This window comes from Psammomys obesus, unplaced genomic scaffold (genome assembly GCF_907164565.1).
Source record: "Psammomys obesus unplaced genomic scaffold, mPsaObe1.curated_primary_1811, whole genome shotgun sequence".
In the NCBI taxonomy this organism is placed as follows: domain Eukaryota; kingdom Metazoa; phylum Chordata; class Mammalia; order Rodentia; family Muridae; genus Psammomys; species Psammomys obesus.
Genome location: NW_026596085.1, coordinates 14,254,864 through 14,276,847, shown reverse-complemented (window position 1 = coordinate 14,276,847; position 21,984 = coordinate 14,254,864). Strand labels below are relative to the sequence as shown.

General features: G+C 49.3%; 3 protein-coding genes across 10 annotated transcripts in view; 1 reads left to right on the top strand and 2 right to left on the bottom strand.

Moving 5' to 3' along the window:
- Window positions 1-7,027, top strand: part of Ppara (peroxisome proliferator activated receptor alpha) — a 67,031-nt gene extending 60,004 nt beyond the window's left edge. For 4 of the 5 annotated variants that reach the window (XM_055626886.1, XM_055626885.1, XM_055626884.1 and 1 more), the window contains one exon: window positions 1,226-7,027. In XM_055626886.1, the coding sequence (XP_055482861.1) occupies window positions 1,226-1,473 (248 nt within the window). In that variant the 3' untranslated portion in view covers window positions 1,474-7,027. The other variant, XM_055626888.1, reaches the window with a different exon arrangement.
- A 125-nt stretch (window positions 7,028-7,152) lies between these two features.
- Window positions 7,153-11,610, bottom strand: Cdpf1 (cysteine rich DPF motif domain containing 1). Of its 4 annotated transcripts, XM_055627069.1 has the most exons (5): window positions 11,172-11,306; window positions 9,678-9,802; window positions 9,332-9,444; window positions 8,378-8,489; window positions 7,153-7,677 (listed from the first exon to the last, which is right to left on the bottom strand). In XM_055627069.1, exons 3-5 carry the CDS (start codon window positions 9,442-9,444, stop codon window positions 7,543-7,545), a joined length of 360 nt encoding a protein of 119 aa, XP_055483044.1. In that variant the 5' UTR covers window positions 9,678-9,802; window positions 11,172-11,306; the 3' UTR covers window positions 7,153-7,542. The 4 variants fall into 4 exon arrangements, with proteins under 4 accessions (XP_055483044.1, XP_055483045.1, XP_055483042.1 ...); XM_055627070.1 differs by lacking the exons at window positions 9,678-9,802; window positions 11,172-11,306 and adding an exon at window positions 11,523-11,610; XM_055627067.1 differs by lacking the exons at window positions 9,678-9,802; window positions 11,172-11,306 and adding an exon at window positions 11,336-11,409.
- Window positions 11,611-15,016: 3,406 nt separating this feature from the next.
- On the bottom strand, window positions 15,017-21,460 carry Pkdrej (polycystin family receptor for egg jelly). The gene has a single exon (XM_055627113.1). It carries the CDS (start codon window positions 21,410-21,412, stop codon window positions 15,017-15,019), a length of 6,396 nt encoding a protein of 2,131 aa, XP_055483088.1. The 5' UTR covers window positions 21,413-21,460.
- Window positions 21,461-21,984: the final 524 nt, after the last annotated feature.

Sequence of the window (21,984 nt, the reverse complement as noted above, 5' to 3'; positions counted from 1 at the left end):
GTTCAGCATTCTACTTCTTTAAATAGCCCTGTCTCTAGTCTAGGAAGGTCATCCACCTACTGTAAGCCCAGCTGACCTTGCCTGGCCTTGGCATAGACCTACGGGTGACAATTCTTCCCAATTGCCGGAAGCCACACAGCCCTTCATGGTCACTGATGGAAGCATCGTTCTGCCCCCGAAAAGCATAAAAACGGCTCAAATCTCTTTGCCAGGTCTTTTTTGTGTGACTGGAAGTGGCAGGGAGGGTGGAAAGCCAGTGCAGAGCTACATACATACTCCCATGGGTGGAGCCTTCCGCCATCGGGAAACTTAGTCATGGGGCTGGGAAGACAGCTCTGTCAGCAAAGTGCTTGCCATACAAGCATGAGGACCTGAGTTCAAACCCAAAACCCACACTGAAAAGAAAAAGAGCTGGCTGTGTGACCATGCTCTTGTAACCCCAGTGCTGTGGAGAGAGAGATGCTCAGATCCGTGGGGGCTGGCTGGACAGCTAGACTTGGGGAATGAGTTCTAGGCCAGTGAGAGAGCCTGTCTCAAAAAACAATGTGGATAGCACCAGAGGAACATCACCCAAGGTTAGCTTCTGGTCTCTACATAGTATACCCCCCCCCAAGACATACACAAAACCTTAATTATTATATCTATTTTACTATGTACAATGAAGATTTAGCCAGGCAGTGGTGGTTCACATCTTTAATCCCAGCACCCAGGAGGCAGGGGCAGGTAGATCTCTGTGAGTTTGAGGCCATCCTAGTCTACAGAGTTCTAGGACAGCCAGGGCTACACAGACAAAGTCTGTTGGGGGGTTGGGTGGGGGACCCAAAGCCAAGCCAAACAAAAAATTCTTGTTGATCTTGTCACACTCTTAGCTGCTGATGGGAAGCTGAATACACGCCTTTCACCCGGGAAGAAGCCTTCCGTTTCCTATACTACATAACGATTTGGCATGGTTTGGGGATTGTCAGACAAATCCAAAAGTAGGGGCTGCACCTTAAGGGAGTCTGGGGTAGCACTATGGGATGGCTCATTGAAGAGCTAGGAGTGCCCGGCGTGTCTGTCCTCATCAGGGGCAGTGACTGTGGAAAAGTCTATCTGACCTCTGGTCTGGTTGCCATGTATGTAAAGGTCACTCAGCGCCTTCCCTGCGGGGCCACAGGAAGCAGCAACGCTTGGCTCCTCCACTGACCCGTGGCTCTCAGACGTCTCTTTCTTCTTTTGAGCGTAGATCGGCCTGGCCTTCTAAACATAGGATACATTGAGAAGTTGCAGGAAGGGATCGTGCACGTGCTCAAGCTCCACCTCCAGAGCAACCATCCGGATGACACCTTTCTCTTCCCGAAACTTCTTCAAAAAATGGTGGACCTTCGCCAGCTGGTCACGGAGCATGCGCAGCTCGTGCAGGTCATCAAGAAGACCGAGTCGGACGCAGCGCTGCACCCGCTGCTGCAGGAGATCTACAGAGACATGTACTGATTTTTCCTGAGATGGCAGCCATTGCCACCATTCAAGACTTCTGAGGTCTGCAGCCCCAAACAGGAGAGCAAGGATTTGCACGGATGACCACCCTCCTATCCTTGGAGGTGAAGAGGGCTGGGCCTAAGTAATGCAGGCTCTCCCCACGTCTTTCCTTTCTCAATGGGCACTTCTAAGACTGCCTTTCCTCGAATGGAGACTACAAATAGGATTCAGACAATTACAGAGAATGGCAGTCCCCGGTCTGATTTTAACTGGCCCAATGATAGTCAATGCACATTTCTCTACATCACATTTATAATTTGCCATTAATTAACAGGTAACCTCAAAGCCCTCGCAGTCTCTTCTTTTCCTGCCGTCCTTCTGGCTGTGAGCACTCTTGTAAATCCCGAAAACTAATCTGCACTTTTTAACCTTTCAAACCTATATAAGTCAAGGTGCGGCCCAAGGTTAGCCAGTTAAACATGGCAAAAAAAGTTTATTGAAAAGACCCCCCCCCTTCTGTTTCATGGCTCTAAAGAGAGAGAGAGCTGACTTCTGAGAACATTTCAAGAATGGTTTGATAAGCTATCAGAACCCAGCCCCATCATTTTCTTTACTGACCACTGTTTTGGAGGATATAACTGACCCATGGGGAAAAAAAAATTTTTTTTTCAGATTTGTGTAGAAGATTCCAGAAAGTTACATCTCAAGAAGCCTCAGGAGGCTTGAGGTAGTGTCTGATACACAAAGACAGGATGAGCCCGAGCAGCTAGTTCTGTGGCTCTATTCACATCAGACCCACAGCGTGGGGGCTTGGCAGCGATTTCAGAGGTAGATTCACAAAAGATTTGTAAACGCTCCTCTAGGCCCCTTTGGCAGCTCCTTTAATATGACACTTTGTTGCATTTTGAAAACTGTCTTGGTGGTGAGGTGCTCCCTGGAGTGGAGAAGGCAAAAGCTGACTTCGCCACCCAGGCTGAAGGGGGCTGGTTATCCTGCGGAACAAGAGACAAGAGTGTGATTTCATTCATCTTCTATTTGTACCCAGCCAACAACCTCACAGCCCTTGGTTGGTTTGCTGTTGTTGTTGTTTTTGTTTTGTTTTTTTTTTTTTGTTTTTCAAAGAACTAGATGGTAAGGTCCCTTTTTCTCAGTCCCATTGGGCGAACGGTGCTGGCTACCTTCAAGAGAAACAGTTGCACAAAGACTTCTCAGACCTCATGGGCCTGCCAGCTCCTGCCCTCTAAGGGGATAGCTGCATATTTCAGATCAGGTTGTATCTTCCTCCTGCACCATCTTTAGAAAATTTGGCTCTTCTGGCATCATCACTATTTCTTATGAAATAATGGTCGAGATGGATACTGCCAAGGAGTAGAGGGCATAGCTCAGTGGATAGAGAGCTTGATCACTGGTGCTGCTTTAGGGTAGGCAGATGCCGGTAACCTCAGAGAAGTTAGAGGTTACTTTCAGATACATAAGTCAGCTTGATGCCAGTCTGTGCTGGGTGAGACCTCCCCCCGCCCTTTTTTTTTGGGGGGGGGAGGGGGAGAAAAGATTGATGCTGATAAAATGTTCAAGGTCAGCATTATAAAAACAGTAGAAAGAAAAATAAGGCCATGACATTTCAAGTAGGAAAAAGGGAGAATTAGGGTCAAGGTATGCTTCAAGATTTGCACCCTTACTGGCCTCCTTCCTTCTTCCCTCCCTTTCCCTCTTTCCTTCTCTTCCCCCTGTCTTTTTTCCTTCCTCATTCCCACTTTCCCTTCTGTCCTTCCTTCCTTGCTGCCAGTCAAAGGCTTTGTTGGACAACAGTCGTTGTAGGCAATCTGCCCAGGCTCTTCGCAATCAGAAGCAGAGCAAATCATTTCCATATATGATCCCAGTGAAGGTTGAGCTCATTCAGGAAGAAGCCAGCCTTTTCGTAATATGGCATATCCAGTCCTTGGTCCTTCCTACAGGGCTAGAGCTGGTCCTGGTTTTGGAGGGTCAAAGGATGGATTCCAGTGCCAAGTCTCTTCTGTGCACTGGTCCCCTCTGAGGGCAGGCTCCTGATGAACTTTAGACAAATGCCACTCCAGTGACCTTGGAAAGTGGGTTTTGAAAAGTAGCCCCTTGCTGTATGCTTTCAGCATGGGCCACAGAGATGACTGACAGGTTCTGGGGCAGTCTGTATCTGAACTGATGCTCAGTAGTGTTCACGAAGGTTTCGTTCTCCACAGCCTCGTGAGATTGCCAGTAAGCTATCCCCAGAGAAGCCAGGTGGGACCACAGTGACCTTGGCTTGAAAGTCACTGACTTTCTGCACTCTCATTACTGGGTAGGATATTCACAATGTGGCCACATGGTGCTAGGATCTTTGAGGTCACCTAGTTAGATTTCTCAAGGGGTCAGTAACCCAAGACATGCCAGGTTGAATACTGTGGCACATTTAGGAACTGAGGAGGTGGGCAGCTATAGTCTGCAAGGTGTCAGTGGTATCGGCCAACAGCCCAATAAGGGGTGCCACCTTGGTTCCTGGAGCTCTAGAGCAGGGGTATGAAACCAGCACTGATAGCAAACTCCTGGTGCCAGACTCCTTGGAGACTGATGGGGACCAAGCAGCCTCGATGTCCCTCTTTCCCACCTCCTGATATCTGCAAGAGGCTGTGTGACCTAGTGAAGAAACATTTGCTGTTAAAGGGGACGCACATATGCAAAGGTTACTGTCATCTACTGAACTGAGGTCGCTCATCCTGTCTGCAGGGGCCACTCCACAGACCCTCCCTGCACAACACCCCTTTCTGCTGGAACCCCCAGGGGAGGTTCCTTGAAACAGACCTTCAGAAAAACAAAACAAAATATGGCCCTTGGGCTCCTCTACACCCAGCTCGCATCTTTCTGATTCCAAATGTGTTTTACCTTGAGCCCTTATCCAGCACACCGTGACATAAGGCATATTGGACTCTCAAGTAGCCAGATGGATGGAGGAAGGGGATTTTTGTCTTGCATCATTGGCCACATGGTTTAAAAATGTCTTGCTGAACTCCAGTTTAAAGCTCTTCTCATGTCCCCTGAGATTGATTAGCCTTTGGTCCCAGGGCCTCCTACAGCCAGAAAGCTCACCACCTTCACTCTATCTGTCTTTAACTTGAGTGGCCTTTCAAGATGGGGTTACACTAGGAAAACGCAGCAGCTGCCTACAACTGCTCATCCGGCATACAAAGCGGGTCCCGGTCTCCTTCCACATCCTCTGGAAGGGTGAGAACAGGAACCTAAACCCATCTTCGGGTAAACACCACCAGCCTGAGGGGTGAGGGCCAGCTTGGTTTCCCGATGAACCACCAGGCACCACAGTGTACCCACTGCACATCAGTATGGCTGACACCATGACCAGAGTAGGGTAAGAATATTAGAGCAATAGCCTGACTCAGAGCAGAGACAGCTCTTGTCTTTACCTAAAAACACAGCACACACAAAACCTCCACCAACAGGTTTCAGTTTAAATAGTGGATCTTGTTCCTCACTCAGCCTCCTCTGAGGAATGTGTTGGCATCTCTCGTTTTGCTTCAGTGTATCGGCCTGTTGGTTTATCAAAAAAGAGGTTTGTGGCCCCTTATCAGGACAGAGTGTGAGAGGCTGCCGCCGCCTGGCCAGTCGCCAGCCTGTGGACATTTTCTCAGCATCAAACCTCAGCCCCATCTACTTCTTAGTCTGAGATAAGAGAAATGGAGTCCGTTGCTTTTCTCCTGCAACAGAACTTTAGTCAGGGAGAGTGGTTGCATAGTGGGGTGCACCTTTTGGAGAATGCTGTGCCAACCAGAAATGGACCAAACTGCACCCATGGTCACTATCATGTCTTGACAAAGCACCTGACACCTTAGTGGTGGTCAGGTGCCATTGTTGGCAAGAAAAGGAGAAACATCAAGTTTTATGTCATAGATAAAGCTGTTTTGCTCTCTTTTTATTTAAGTTTCCCAGTTGGGGGTCAAATATGAAAACCCTGCAGTTCTCTGAAGAGAGAAGGAAATAATGGCCTCTTCTTCTCTCACCTCTTCCCCCAAACCAAACCCAGCTTCAAATTCATTTATTTGGTGAAACAGATGCTCTAACCCTGGGCACAGGTCACCCTGGCAGTGGTGAGGCCAGAGCAGAGGCAGGTGGGCCTCTGGGCTCCCTGGCTGTCAGCAGCTACTTAGGCATTTTTCCCAGGCCCCTGACACTCAGCTATGCTTTTAAGTCACATAGAGCCTAGATTCAGGCCCTAAAGACTAGGGAGTAGTTGACCCTTTCTTGGTCAAATTGTCACTTTGGGAAATTTTACTTAAAAAAAAAAAAGGCACAGCCAGCTCTTGTCAGGACTGAAACTAAGTGTACCTCACAACAGATGAATGACACTTGGCATTTATTCTCGGATGATGTCCAGTATTGTCCGTGTTAAGTGTCATCATGTTTTCTGCACTGAATGAAAAGGAATTATCTTCATAGCTATATCTAAAGGACTGTGATTTCTGTGTTTTTCTTTTTAAACACTGATACACGTAGTTGACTAGCTTGTGGTCATGTGTCTAATCGCCAACACCTGGAATCTTCTAGGTCAGGGTTCAGTGCAGTGTCTGTTCAAAGCCTGGCTCTCAAACCTGCTGGACATACAGGAAGCCCAAGTAAAGAACTGCAACACAGCTGCCCACGCGTGCTCACCCCTCAGTGCCCCTGAGCCAGGCACCATCTCTTCCCAATTTGTGAATCTGCTCTGCCAGACATTCTTTTTTTTTTTCCTTTAAACAAGTACAAGCCAATCGGTATCTATCTCTGCCAACTAGGCCTTCCTGAACCCCGGCTAGAAGTCACCAACCTGACATCAGTATTCCCATCGAGGCCACCGACTAGGCCTGTGGGGTCAACTTGCTGCCCATTGTTCAGGGAATTATTACTTATGAATTATTACCAAAGAACTGAGGCAATCTGAGCTGTTCCACTGAGTCTCTATGTCATTTCCAATGTCCTGGCCACATTTCTCCTTGGTGTGTCTTTGTAACACCCTCCAAGATCCACAATGCCATTATATCAGATCCTGTGGGGAGAGGGTCTCACAGACACACACGAGGACATACACATTTCCAAAGCAAGGCCTAAGGCCCGCTTCCTGCCACCTGTTCACTATTGTCCTCGGTGCCATTCTTGCAGACCTCTGTGATAAGGGCAGTCCTGAATAGGAAGTGTTGAGCAGGTACAAGCATCCTCTCACACTTCCCAGCTCGTTGTGGATACAGGGATACCCAAGACATCAGGAATCCAGGGGGAACACAGAAGGGCAAATAGAAATTTTTAGTCCTATGATCTGATTGGTTCCAGGCAATTAGAAAATGGCTATAACTTAACATTAATTTAAAAAAAGAAAAGTCTTCTTTGTCTTCTCCATAGCAGATTGAACTGACTGTACGTATTGATATGTATTGATTTATATCCTGAATTTATGGGAACCTGTATGTTTGGAATGTCCTACTATAAGACTGATGAATGTAAAAGAGTTAATTTCAGGGTACAGTTTTGCCTTAATGGTTTTAAAAAAAAATTAAACTATTTTTAAAATTTAGTTGGTTCATTTTGAATGATGCTAGGACGTGGCGGGTTTGCAGAGACCAGGTCCCACAGACTGGCCCCAAAATGGGGTGTACTGAATTGTCCAAGTGGATCAGTGAAAAGGTTACTCAAACCAGGTTACTTATCCTTCAGGTTTTTAATTAGAAATACGAGACAGAGTCGAGTTTAAATCATTTCCCAGGCATTATACAAGATGTGACGTAACCCTTGCATGCCCTCTGGCCCTGCCACTAGCCCTCAGAGGCTGACTTCACGTCACTTGAAGTCCTGGAGAGAAGCCAGCTGTCTTCCCACATGAACAGCTACAGGAAGTGTCTACCAGTTGTTCCACTGAAGGAGGCTCCCTCTTCCTCACTCCCGGTCTCCACTAGAGGCCAGGCCTGGAGCTCCAGCTGGATCCACTCCTGCTGTCTGTCCTCAGTCTTGGCCATTCCTCAGCTCCAGCTCTCAGCTGGAATCCTGGCTGAGCCCAGCCCAATGCCGCACAGGAGGTTGTGCCCCTGCCATTCAAGGATGGCTGGAGGGCCTCTTAGAGGCACCTTTTCTCTTCTCCACATCCTCACGGATTTCCTGAGGGAAAGCACTGATATTCTCCTGAACACAGGGGAGGCAGACCCTCTTGGCATAGAATAGGCTGCAGTCCTGTGAGAGAGAAGAGGGTCAAAACAGGAAGGGACTCAGCAGGCCTCTCCCAGGCAACCCCCACCCCCATAAGGCACCGGGAGGAGCAGCAACCTGAGCAACAAAAGGAAGGAGCACCAGGGGCTGGCAGGGTGGCCATCCTGCCTGAAGTTCTGAGGTGCAATCCCTTGCAATGGAGATCTCCTCACTAACGTATTATTTAATCCAAGAAAGGGGAAGATGCCTGATATTCTTGTTGCAATCCCTACTTCTGCTTGCCAAGTACAGCCCAAATCCAAGGAGCAGTGCTTGAGGCTCCTCAGAGGCTGGCCCCAGCCCACCTTTCTCCAGCCTGTTGACTTCAAACACTCCTGCCACAGTCTTCCCTCCAACTGGTGGAACTGGGGCTCCTGCCACCATCCCATACATCAGCCAGTCAGCAAAGAGAGGGAACCGTTGCTGTGCGTGACCTGTGGCAAGGGCCCCTTGTGTGCACTGTATCTGCAGGAGATGCTGAGGGGTTCTCAGATCTCAGGACTACTCCAAGGCCTAACGCTTGGAGTCTCTCTACTCACCCCAGGCTGAGACTCTCTAACTGTCCTCACTGGCCCCTTCCCTTGTGTTCCAAAGGATGGGCTAAGAACCCCTATCCTCTCTCCACCTGATCAGGAGGTTCCCAGATCTTCAGGGCAAAAACTGGGAGGCCCCCGGGTGTACCCACCGGGCCCACACACACCAGCCTGCTGCACACACTGCACCGAGAGCCGAGGACCAGAAACTTGGCCTTGTCGGAGGAGAAGGGGTCCTTCATGATGTAGCTCTCCTCCAGGAGGCTGCAGGGAGAAGGGACATGGTGAGCACGGTGGGGCTGCACAGCAGGCAGGAATTAGTCTACCTATACAGTGGGGTGGTGGCAGAAAGGCTCGTGCCTGGAGGACAGATGGGAACTGAAATGTGACCCAGCCTCAGCTCTGTGAGGTGCAGTGGAAGCCTCTCAGAGCAAGCATGATTCACTGGGTAGGCTCATGAGGTCAGCATGGGGCACACTCTTCTCTGTCCCACATCTATCAGAATGAGAGCAACTGGAATTGAGCCTGGTCTCCAGCTGTTTTGTCACATGAGTCCAGTACTAGCCAGCTTTCTCACGAAATCTTGCATGAAGGATGAGCCACAATCCAGTCAGCAAGCAGAAACATCTCTGCTCCCAACCTGCATGAAGCAGACCCTCAGAGAGCTGATCCTTGAGAACCACTTGGTACCCACCCAGCATCACCAGCAGGGACAGCAGAGGGCACAGCCCCACGTGAGAAAGCCATCATGCTCAGCCATTGCTGTTTGGCCCGGGGCCACAAGGCTTCCACCTCACAGACAGAACAAGTGGCTAACTCTCAACTGCAGGAGGAGCCTCAGCAGGCAGGAACTAGTCTATCTATACAGTGGCGTAGAGGCAGAGAGGAGGGAAGAGGGTGCCACAAGGAGTGCAAAGAGTCCTGGAAGAGTCAAAAAGAATTCCAGCCTTGCCTGCAGCCTCCTCGGGTTATGCCTGGGGCATCCGGAACAAGGGCAAGGACTGGTCTAAAGTACAACACTCAAACCAGGCGTCACACTCCACATAGTATCTGCCAAGTAATACTGGACAGAGCCTCCTAAGCACTGGCCCAGAATGCATACTCACACAACAGCCTGGGTGTCTGGGGGCTTCTGCCCAACATAGGTATAAGGAGCTGTCAAGGCACAGAGCTGGCACTCAAACATGCCCAGGGGACGGGGCTCTGCCTCAGATGCCATCTGCAACACCAAGAGATAGGGGTATCACCATTGGAACCAAAGAAGCACCACACTTTAAATTCCCTCTGCCTGCCGTTCATAGCCCACCCACAAAGTGTAAGCATCCTGGACCTTGCGCTTAGAACCTCAAGCTCAGAGCAAGTTACACAGAATTGTCAATGCACAAGGTTGACTGTGCCTAGCCTGGGCTATGAAACAGTGAAATGAGAGAGACGACTTCCATCCCCACATACCTAAACTGGATAATTTCTTTTTTGTGTACATTTATTTATCTGGGGAGAAGGTAGTGCCATCGAAGGAATTCATGAAGCAGTCAGAGGACAACTTGCAGAAAATCTCTCCTACTACAGTATGGGTCCTGCGGATGAAATCTTGAGTCATTAGCCTTGGCAGCAAATGTTTTTTACCCCTGAGCCATCTCGACAGCCCTAATTTTTAATTGTTTATTGACTGATTTTGTGCAGGCATGCCTGTGCCACAGTACCAACGCGGAGTCAGTTTTGTCCTTTCACCACCTGGGATCTGGTGATCAAACTCAGGTCAGACTTGTCTGCAGGCATTCTACCTATCGAGCCATCTCACCAGCCCCAATATGGATAGCTTCTATAGACTATCTTCAGTTCAGTGACTTCCTTCACGTCAACTGATGGGCCCCTTGAAGGCATTCTTTCTTTCTGCTGTTTTCTTTCTTTCTTTCTTTCTTTCTTTCTTTCTTTCTTTCTCTTTCTTTTTTTCTATCAATTCTTTACCTGATGAAATCCCCATCTAAATCCAGTAACTAAGGTGGTTTTGGCTCTCCTGGTTCTTCTGCTACACTGGCTTCAAGTTTCTCTAGCATTACTTGTGCTTAGCTGGGAGATGTATTGGCCTCTCAGATAATATTTAAGGACGGATTCATGTACCTCCTGCCCTTCCCTTCACTTGCCCTAGAGCATACTTTCCTGTCCTACCCAAAAGTAGTCTGACACTTTTCTTTCCTTGGAAGACCCAGGCAGATTAACTGGTACAGCTACCTCAGCCTTCCCCAGATGAGTTTACAGGAAAGCTTTTAGACTTCTGCTCTGCCCTTAGTCTTTCCCACCAGTGAAGGCTGGTAAAAAGCCCAGGGCGGGTGGAAAAGTCTCTTGTTTCTGTGGCTCCCCGAGACTCATACCCTGGTCCACTTGATGTGGCTGCATTATGTTTGGATGGCACTCCTCCTATTCTCATGAGTATCTATGGTCTTGGAGGCCCTGCCTCTTCGTAGATTGCTGGCTAAGTGGTCCACCCGTAACCACAGCTGTCTGGTGAGTTCAAGAAACACGATTCATATTTTACAGCGCTGTGCTGGAATTCCTACTCGCCTTTCAAAGTTCCCACACATCCCATCAGCAGTCCTAGGCTCCAGCTGTGCTCTCCTCTAACCCTTCCCGTCTTGCAGAAAGGGCTTTGGAGCCAGAAGAAACACATGTAAGCCTTGGAAACTGGCCGGGGTTCTGAATGACGTCTAAAACTGAAAATCCTATTTTGGGTATACGCGAGCCTAGCTAGCTCTGCTTGGTATCTTAACTCGCACGTCGCAGGCAAGTGCCGAGGCTGCTGGGCACGCTGCCCTGGCAGCAGGTGACAGTCAGGAGACATTCCCGGGATAGCGCGGCTCCGCGAGAGCCTCCGCCTCCTGCTCAGTCTACCCGGGTCGGCAGGGCTCCGCCTGGCGACCACAGACGCTAATGGCACGGGTCACCCACCAGTCACCCGCGCGCAGCCCTCTCCGCGCCCTGAGCGGAGTGTCTAACGCCTCCCGCCTCGGCTTCCAGAAGCGCCGTGGCCAGACCCAGCGAAGCCCGGCGTGGACGGAGAACGGTCTCGCTCTCCACGCGGGTCCCCGCCACACTCAGCCACGCGCACTCACCACCTGCCCGCCGAAAGCCCCACAGCGCCTGCGTGGCCAACTACATTCAGCTCAGCCTCATAGCGCCTGCGCGGCCCCGCCCTTCAGCCGCCGAAGCTCCGCCCTCGGCCCGTGGCGTCTGCGCAGCCCCGCTCCCATTGCCCGCTGAGGCTCCACCCCCGCACTATCCTAACCCGGAGCCTCTTACCCGGTTCCCGCCTCCGATCTCAAATTAAATCTGAGGAAAGTCCTTGTCAGGGTAGGGAAACTGGTCGCTTCCGTTTCCGCTGCTAGCTCGTAGGGATTGTGGCTCGCGGCTAGAGAGCTGTGTGGGCTTCTTCAGAACAAAGCGTACTCACGACAGACAAAAATTCCAGTTCTACCTATATCTTGTTTGGTGAACCAGTGAATTGGGGGGCGGGGGGGAGGGGGAGGTACTTACAGGGCTAAGTGTGACTCAGGTAACTGCAACTATAGGGGTGACGACTCAAAAGATATCTCTGGACTTTGCACGACTTGGAGGTAGCTCCACCTGTCTCCCGCAGCGGTTGCTTACTGCTTCTGTAACTTTGGGGAAAGGACTTTGTGGATAGTCTTAAGTTAAAAGTTTGGTGAGCTTCCTGATTCTTGCACTAAACGTCCTCCTCTGCCTCCAGGAAGGAATGTTTCCATCTGGAGGAAAGGGCTGTATAACACCTCACGTCTTTCTGTGGCTCTTATTTACTGCTCTTGGATAATGTTCCCTGAACCTGGGAAGGGGTTACGTAGAAGTGATGATTATTTTCTTATATTTATGGCTGGCATTGGACTGATATGCCATAGGAATAGGCATTTATTCAGTTATTTGACTGGTTTTGAGTCTCCTCAGTAACTACCATAGACAGAAATTTTCTTCCACACCTGAGGCCAACAGCAGCAGTAATCTGTGGGTAAGAAATACAAGTATTTAGGAGGCAGTTTCACAGGCATGCCTGTTCATTAAAAACAAACAAACAAACAAACCCAGCAGCATTCTCCCCACTGGCGCCTATGACCACCAGCCACAAGTTTTTGCCCAGGTTTATAGTAATGAACATGGTTTCCCTCCTGTGAAGCCTTAAATTCAATCAGAAAGCATTGTCTGCATCTATACCAGTTTGCCACAATTGCACCAGCAGACAAACCTTGTCTTCCATGGTAGTGAAATGGGATCCTTGGCAATAATTCTCCTTGCCTTTCTGATTTCTGGAACTTAAAGGGTTTCCTTGGCTAGCAACTTGTAGGGACATAACCTGCCTTTGACTGTGTGGGATTTTCTTTCAAGAGTCTTACAGCTTCTGGGATTTTTTTGTTTGTTTGTTTGTTTGTTTTGTTTTTACCTATTTGAGGTGCTTTCATGTAGACTCTTTACTGTTGTTTTACTCTTCTTCCAGATACGTCTCCAAATCTCTAAGACACTCAGTGCTAACATACTGCTTCATACATGGCACAGAACCCCTGTACAGAAGATGGACAGAATCTGAGTACCTGCTACTGTCCATTCCAAGCTAATGAGCTTGAGATTGAGCAGCAAAAGGGATTCTATAGCAAAGCCATTAGCAGTGTCCAATACAGCACAAAACAACTGGGCTACTGAGTGGTCAGCCCTAAGTGGGGCATCTTTATCACTCCCTCCCCCGACAAGGCTTGAGGAACATCTCAGAAGAAGGGCCAGAAACATACAAGCAAAAGTTCGGGGAGATGGGGGGGGGGGCATTGTGAAATGCTGTCTTCTGGGCATGACATGGCTGTTGGCCTCATGATTTCACAGCAGATGTGGTTACCTGTACCTACGTAATAAGACCAAACCAGAGCCTGGTGCAGTGGCACACGCCTGTAATCCCAGCACTCTGGGAGGCAGAGGCAGGTGGATCTCTGAATTTGAGACCAGCCTGGTCTACAAGTGAGTCCAGGACAGCCAAGGCTACACAGAGAAACCCTGTCTCGAAAAACAAAACAAACAATCAAAAAACGAAAAAAATAAACGAGAAGACCAAGCCAGGTAACCCTCCAGCATGGATGGCCGAGGAACTCATTATTGGCAATTTATGGGTATTGGGGGAAAGGATCATTTCTTTGGGGTTGTGGCCACTGATAGATTGGTCACAGTCCTAAACCCATGTACTTGCAGACAAGACTCTAGATGAAGGAGGAGGAGGAAGTGCTGGCATGGAGATGGGAAAAGGAAGTGTTGTGGGAGTACAGAAGGAGGAAGAGGGAATGGGTGGAGTGGATAGATTCAAGATATATTGTATACTTGTATGCAATTGTCCAAAAACAAATTTTAAAATAAAACTGAATATGGTGATACAAGCCTTTAATCCCAGCACTAGAGAAGCAGATCCAGACAGATCACTATGAATTCAGTGCTACCCTCATCTACATGAGTTCCAGACCAACCAGGGATATGTAGTGAGGTCCCGTTTCCAAAAAAGTATTGTGCAAGTGAGTAAGTATTGTCCAAAAGTATGTTGTGCAAGTGAGTCTTAAAATATTATCACAAAGTCAAGCAGTGATAGCACATGCCTTTAGTCCCAGCATTCAGGCAGATCTTTATGAGCTTGAGGCCAACCTGGTCTACAGAGAGTCCCAGGATAGCCAGGGATACACAAAGAGAAACCCTGTCTTGAAAAAAAAAAAAAAGATGAATTTTAAAAATAAATCTCTTAAAAAAAGAAAAAGGTTATCATGGAACACTCCTGTGAGGCTAGTGCAGCCATAACCTCATTTGTATATTTTCCTTTCCTGGCCCTCAGCTTTGAAGATACGTTCCTGGCCTTCACAGATATGTCTTGATCTCTTACACAGAAATCACTGCACAGGTCATAGAAGAAATCTCAACTTTAATTCATATAAAACTTAAAGTGGCATCAACATAAGGGTACATGCTTCTGAGTAACAGCATTACACTGTGAGCCCTTGTTCTTCTTGAACAGTAAGCCACATTTCCTTGCTCCTCAATAATCCGTGAAGATAATCATAAATATAATAACCGAGTGCCTGACTTATCAGACACATTGTTGCATTCAGTATGTAGAATGTATACTGTATTTCAACATGGACCTCTGTGCACCTTGGTTGACAGGCCGTGTTTCTTGGTCAGAAAATGTTACTAGGTAGACTAGAGATGCGTGGCCTGAGGGAGTTGAGAGGGAAGCTTCAGATCCCTGTTCCCCGCTCTCATCTCTGCATTATCAAACTCTCAAGCCTGTCCTGAAACTCCCCACAGGCCCCCACTAGCCCTGGCCTGCCGGAGGAGAGGCTTCCCAGGGCCCGGTCTGTAAAGGAGACTCCCAACAAGCAGGGTTATCCAGCCTGCTTCTGCTTTAAAGGCTGCTGGGCTGTGGCTGAATCCATGATGGGACCTGACCAGCTCTTTGCCTTGAGGTTGGGTCTCAAAAATGAGCGGCTGCCACTCCTCCCCACCGCTGCAGGCTGCCATGAAAGGAGTACTGCTGCCGAACCAGGAGTCAGAGACCCCCATCCGGAGGGAATTCCACCTTCTGTCCCCCAATATTTCCCACTGTTCGTATGTTCTTGTTCCTAAGAGCAGGGTCCAGAGTAGGGATGCTTCAGATGTGGGGGTGTGCATGACCAAGCCATCAAGCATCCTTTAGTCCCCCTGACAAACATAGGTCATGTTTGGGGACCACTGTTGCTGCTGGCCCTTCTGACCATCACCAGTCAGACAACAAGATAAATCCTTTTCTTCCCATTGATGTTTCTGGTCTTCAGGCCCAGTAAACGGCGATTGTTCTTCTCCGGCTGCCCGTACAGCATGTCGATGAAGAAGTCGGATTGGTCCCTGTCCCTAGATTTGAAGGTGAGAAAGTCGAACCCAGATCTTATCTTGTCACACAGATAGGTTATGGCCTCTGCCTCATCGGATGGCTCCTCATACACATGCTGCTTCATCTCGTCATAGGCAGACAGAATCACTGCCTGAAACAAGTTGATGAAGATACAAATCATCATCAACATAAACGATGACAGAAACAGGACCCCAAGAACCTTGTTGCTGGAAAATTCAGTGTTCTGAAAGGCTGATACGCAGTAGGAGAAGATGGTTTGGGTGGCATGAATCATGTTGCTGTAATTCCACTCGTGCTGTCCGAACACTAGGTACCCAAAGGCCACATACATGAAGGAATACACAGATACCACCAAAGCCATGTGGCAGATGCCAGGAAGGGCAGCCAGGATGGCCTTCTGAGCCAGGCGCACATCATAGAAGAACCTGGAATACCTGAGTGTCTTCAGGATGGTCAGAAAGAGCAGGAAAGCCAAGCTGATCTTCATGAAGTGATCAAGCCGAGAAACAGCGTGGAAGGGGATGAAGGCTTCAGGGTCATTCAGGTAAAGCCAGACCATGCTGGTGGCCAGGAGGTGCTTCTGCAAGAACAACACTGCCCACAGACTGAATGTGCACTTCAGAGACAGGTTGAGCAAGTTGTACACGCTCCTCAAATAGGAGGCTTTTTCTCGCATGATGATGTAGCCCTCGTCCACGACGTAGGCACAGAAGAACATGAGAATGGCTGCGTACAGGTAGGTCTTTGCCGATGTCCCTCTGCTGAAATCAGCCAGTGAGAAGGCGTACACGGAGAGGCTGGAGTTGACCACCCCCAAGGGAGAGACCTCGAATACAACTGAAACAGTGCACATCAGACTGGCATCTGGATTCAGGGTGGTGAGTTCCACAATCACAGCCCACGTCATCTCATCGAGCCAGTTCTTTCCCTCGAGTTCCGTGAGCCTCAGCGTGGAATTCAACATCTGTCGTTTTGGAAAGAAGTAGAAGACATACCCTCCAGATCCATATGTGTTTAGTGTTCCATAAGAATAATACACCCACTTCTTCCCCGGAGGCTTATAAGTAAACCCATTGCTGGTGTCGTCTGCAGATTGCTTGCCAGCCTCATTCCAAGCACCGGAATACTGATCTGTGTCTTCTGGGTCAATGCCATAGTGTGGGTGACAACGGATTTCTCCTGCAATGCCACTCTGCCCAAACTTCTTGGCCAACAGACATGTTTCGTTGCTAGGTTTGGCCCTCACTTGCCTCATGAGTGGAAGGCCAAGGATCTTGGATGAGCTCTCTGGGAGGAACGTTGGGTCCAGGTCATTGTGTAGCAAAGGCAGGAACACACTGTTGAGCCATGTGTAGATATCTCCCAGCTTCACCACTGTGGCAAGGTCCATGGAGAACCGTTGGCGAATGAAGCGGTTATAGTAGAAGCTGTCATTATGGTGCAGTGAGACGATGAGCAGCAGGAGAAGGGTCAGAAATATGAAGTGTGTCACAAGGTAGCTCAAGAACAAGAGGGACCGCCTCCTGATCCTCCTCTTCCTCCTGAGTATTTGGAGTTTGTCCATGGTGATGGGCTGGTATATGCTCAAGCTTCGGATATAGTCCATGTCCTCATGGAGCTGCTGCATCTCTTCTGGCGTCATCCTTGTCTCCTGCAGCCTGATTTCTGTGTAATGATACTTGCTGGACCATGGGAGGTTCTTACAGTACTTGGGGTTTTTTGTCCTGATGCCTGACCTCAGTAGAATCTTGCATGGTTGTACGATGAACACAGACTGACATAAAGAACAGAAAGATGCAAAGAACCACTCTACTGACTCTTCATAGCCATAAGCCAGGCCATAAAATACAATAAAGAATGATGATATGCCAGAAGTGGCAAACACCAAAAACCAGGCTATATAAACACGCCAGCTGGGCAGGATAATCTGGGTCTTATTTTTAATGGGCTGAGTGATATCTAGTTGGGTAGAGGAGGCTTTCGAAAGGACGTCTTCAGCGTCTTCTAGGTTATTGTTACTGAAGTTTTTATTAGACCTCTGGGTATCCAGGACTTTGCTGCCTGCTTTCTTACTCTTCTGTGAGGTTCTGAAGGTGATCTTTAAAAGCTCTCCCCTGGAAGCAGAGGTGGACTTGGAAGCTTCACTGGGGAGAGCTTTCATTTCATACTCATGCCATTTGTTCAATCTCTCTCCCCAGAACAGATTCTCCTCTGACATCAGGGGATGCTCCTGAGGTGCCACTTCATCTAGATTCACTTGAGGTTCCTTCTGGGAATAGGTGAAGAAAAAGGTTATCAATAATTGCACGGGGATTGTGATTAAGGCACTTTCGATTCCTGACCTGAGGATAAGCCCCTGTCTGGACTCAGTTTGCTCTTTTCTGTTCAGATTTAAAAACATGATATTACAAACAAGAGAGCTTAGCAACACAGCCAAGCAGCAGGACAGCCTCTGGAGCCTGTTGAATGGTTTGGGGACCACGTCGGTGAAAATGGAGAACCATATGTGGGTTTTCTCAAGCTTATGACTCAAGTCAATCAGGAAGAAGTCTCTCTTTCTTAGAGGCTCATCCAGGTTGGTGATAGAAAATGTTGCATCCAAACTGGTGTCCACAGAGAGCCACCTCCGGCACATAAACAGCCAGCTGCGTCTGCTGAAGAGATTTTCTACTTTGATTCGGCTTAAATACCAGCTAGGCGCTTTGCCCTCATTGTCATGCCACACTCGAATGAAATGGATGTCCCCTAAGTCATTTTTTGTTGTTAGGAGGAAAGTGTTGATGCTTCCTCGGGAGAGAGTTCTAAAATATGGATGGCTTAAACAGTGCACATCACTGGTGCTCTCTGTTCCCATAAGCTGGATAAAGACATTGGCTCTGGTGCTGGACCCCCAGCGACTCCCAGTAAAGATGGTTACCAGGTAGCATATGTTATCAAAAGGATCATTATCGGTCAGTATCACCACAGGGTCCCGGAGATACTGATCCATTGCATCCCTGTGCAAGGCCCAGAGAGCAAGAATAACATACAGAACCATAATGAAAAGCACAACCAGGAAGGTCACAGGGTTTTTGTTAAAGTTGCTAATGATCTTTGGCTGCAGATCCACAGGGTTGGGGACCACGATCACCTTAGCAGTCACAAAGCGGGTCTGTAGATGAGGGTAGGCCAGCTTGACAGAGGTCAGCTGCCGCCGGCTCTGCGCCACGTTCTTGCAGACACAGTGTACTTTTTCCCATGTGGTCTTCTCACCCAACACGCAGGTGCCTTCTCGCCAGTCACTCTGGATCCCATCCATATCCAAACAGTGAACCATGAACAGAGAAATTCTCACCAACTTGTTAGTAGGTTTGAAGACAAAACGAGGTGCCTGCAGGATCACGGATATGTTATACCTGAATGAACGGCTGTGCTGAGCTATGATTCGAAGCATGGATGATGGCAGACAAACCACGCGGGCCTCCTTGACTGGGCAGGTTGGGTCAAACGGGCCCCTCCATGTGGCAATGGGAGGGATGTCATGAGGTACGAGGAAAATGGCCACCAGATTGGTGGGGGTGATCTGACTGCCTGCATATACCAAGGCCTTGAACAACAATGTCACGTCTGTGACAACATGGACCATTACCTCCCCAGTCCCTCTGCTGTCCACCTCAAAACTAATTCCACCTGTTGTCATCTTTGAGAACCCAGCACTTTCAATGCCTGGTCCCACCATAAGGCTAAAACTGGAATTGGTCAAATCTTTTCTGACCAGATACACTTCTGCTACATCGGGTGTGATCTCTATGGTGCCGTCATTATCTGTGGCTCCTGTCATCCTGAACCCAACCACATCTGCAGAAATGTTTTCCGGGTAAGTCAGCCAAGGAAAGGGGTCATCTGTGAACTCACAGAACATAATAGAGACTGGAGCCTTTGAAGGTAGCCCGGGAACCCTGCTTGTGTTCAGTGTCGATTGGAGGCAGTTTGGGCAGCGTGTCTCATTTCTGAAGGTCTTAAAAACATCCCAGTTTTCAACTTTCTCCACATACATTTTGAAGCTGCTGGTCCTTAGTTCTGTGGTTTTGCTACCCGGCACCTTGTTAGCCAGGATTATGTCTGAGAGAGATTCTACTACAAAGAAGGGATCTTGGAACACACTGTAGGGGTTAATCCACTTAAGAATGTTAGACAGGCCGCTTAGGATGCCAGCGGCCACGATTTCAATCTGCCGGGAGTGAAAGTGTTTGGTTTTGTGTTGGTGTGCTTGCAGGGCTTGGTTTGCTTGCCACAGCCGTAACGTGGCATCCGTTAAAACCACTTGGCCGAAGTCAGAGACATTCTGTGTTAATTTGGTAATCACCATCACCACCTGGCAAATTTCATCCAGCGTGCTCATAGACGGCACAAAAGACTGGCCGAGGAGGCGTTCCAGGAGATGGGCTCTGTCGCCTTGGAGTTTGAGCTCCCTTTCTATGCTATTCAAGACGGAAGCCACCACGTAGAGTGAGTAGCCCATGGGTAACCAGTCCTGCTTTTGAAGAGAAGCAGACAGTGGTGACCCTGGTTCCATGGTGAAGCTGAGCAGCTGTTGTAAAACGTCCTTTGAAGAGTCCCTGACAGTTGGCATCTGTACAGTGGCTTGCAAAGTCACTTGAGAAAAGGACCCTAGTGAGTCATAGACCTGGGCATACAGCCTCACATTGTAGTGATTTGCCACCATCCCCACAGGGAGGAAGAAGGCAGGTGTTGTAGACTGTGTCCCTAAATACGCGATAGCCCCCAGCGTATTCTCCTCCACTGAACTGATTTCTCCAGGGCTGTCCAGCTCGGCTACTATTATTTTATACTTAAGGGGGAGGTTCTTGTCCTTAAAATCACTACACTCAACAACAAATTTAGTAACCATCGAAATCCCTTTCGCTGGATTAATTGTGCACTTGCCAATTTGAGGGCCATGGTTAATGACAAAAGGATGTCTCAAAGTCATGGTCACACCACTCCAAGAAATTAGATGCAGAGAAACCCAAAACCCACTTTCCAAAAAATTCCTAAAGGCAAAAGCTTTTATAGACAAATAAGACCCATTCCTCCTGGTGACAGCTTGCCCTGCCCAGTCAAACATCACTTCATGACCTGATTGAGACAAAATGGACCAGCTATAGAAATCCTGGCTGGCACAACCTGTGCAATCCAGAAACAGAGAGAATCTATCCGATACAACTAAAGTGGGCTCACAATTTTCAATGCATAAAATGCGCGCCTTAGGTTGAGGTCCTTTGAGTACCCGTACAGTTTTATCGGCATATGCAATTCTGTTTTGTTTCTGTACCATCATTCTGAAGTAATACACATCATTGCCCCTAAGAGTTTCTGGCAGAATGGTCAGTACAGAGCCCATTGCCCAAGGCCAATCCAGCGTATCCTGCTCTGGGTGACAGACATCCTGGCTGGTTACTAATGTGAAGTTGCCACCATAGTGTCTTGGATTTGTGGTACAGTACCAAAAAAACTGGAGTCCCTCTGTGGGAATGTCCGCCTCTGGGTCATGGGACATGCTTCCATTCAGAATCAGTTCATCAGAGAAATTCACAGTCATGTTGGCCGCTCCAGAAAGAATAGCCTTCAGGGAGCGTTTTTTAACCCAAATGTAGATGCTATCCGAGCTTGTCAGCGGGGGCAAGGTGGGGTCACACCTGATGATGGACAGCGTGAAGTTTAACACATATACTCCATAAGGCAGGGCAGATTTGGGGATGTGGATGGAGGAAAAATTAGTCTCCTGTACCTGAGGCAGAAACACAGGTCGGTTCCAATCGGGTGTGTCGTTCACAGAAGCCACTGAAAAGTAGAGCCAGCGCTTGCTAACATCCATGGCTCCTGGGCAGTCCCAGAACATAGTGACCTTGAGGGTGACTTCCTCCTTCCTGCTCAGGGTAAGGGGAGAGTTCTGGTGGTTCCTGTTGATCTTCACTGGCTGCATGGTACAGGTGGCCGTCTGGCAAGACGCCATAGCTGTGGTATCTGCGGGGTCTGAGTTGACTTTCAGGAGGACCCTCGAGGCTGTGCCCGAGGGACATCTACGGGGCAGCATAGGGAGGGCGCGGCGCGGGGCTGTGCGCGGGGACGGGCCACCGGAGCCATCACCCCCGACGCTGCTCTCCTCTTCCTGCCCCAACCCCGGGGCGCACCTGAGCAGTCCGCGAGGGCCGAGGGATGGCGGCTGGCTGCCCAGACCCAGGCCCAGGCCCAGGCCCAGGAGCAGCAGCGCGGGGCCTGGCCACATGGCTCCCCCCAGGAGCTGCGGGGGGCCGCGGGCCTCAACGGCCGTGACGCTGGGCCTGGCCGCGAGGGCACCGGGCGGGGCTGGGCTGGGCGCGCAGCGGGCCTCGGGGCAGGGGCAGCGTGCGCCGCCACTCTGGAATAAAGCTGTTCACCCGGCATGTGGGTTCCCACGGGCAGTGGGTTTCCAGCGCTAGGGAGTTTCAGGGACAGTGTGTTCCCAGGAGCGGTGGGTCCCAAAGGGCAGTGAGTTTCTAGGAACACTGGGGTCTCCGGAACCCTGAGTCCTCAAGGGTCTCAGGACCAAGGAGAATCACAGAACACTGTGGCGTGAGAAGTCACAGAGTAGTGGGTTTCCAGGGGAAGTGGGTCTCCGGGAGGCTCAGGACCAAGGAGCAGCCCGAAGGAGGGCTGTCGAAGGGCATTGATTAAGGACAGCAGCAGCTCCAGAAAGGCAGGTCACTCTGCTCTGGGCAGCAGCTGGGCTTGAGACCGCTCCCTCCACCTCTTTCTTCCCACGCTGGTGCAGGCTCTAGGATCATGGCTTGCTAAATGAGGTTAATCCCGTTCCCCAAC

Coding starts and splice junctions, on each gene's coding strand:
- Cdpf1 (XM_055627070.1), bottom strand. CDS start 9,444: ATGGCATCTGAGGCAGAGCCCCGTCCCCTGGGCATGTTTGAGTGCCAG. Junction 8,490..9,331: donor CCAGACACCCAGGCTGTTGT/GTGAGTATGCAT, acceptor TTCTCCCTGCAG/CCTCCTGGAGGAGAGCTACA. Junction 7,678..8,377: donor GGCTGGTGTGTGTGGGCCCG/GTGGGTACACCC, acceptor TCTCTCTCACAG/GACTGCAGCCTATTCTATGC.
- Pkdrej (XM_055627113.1), bottom strand. CDS start 21,412: ATGTGGCCAGGCCCCGCGCTGCTGCTCCTGGGCCTGGGCCTGGGCCTG.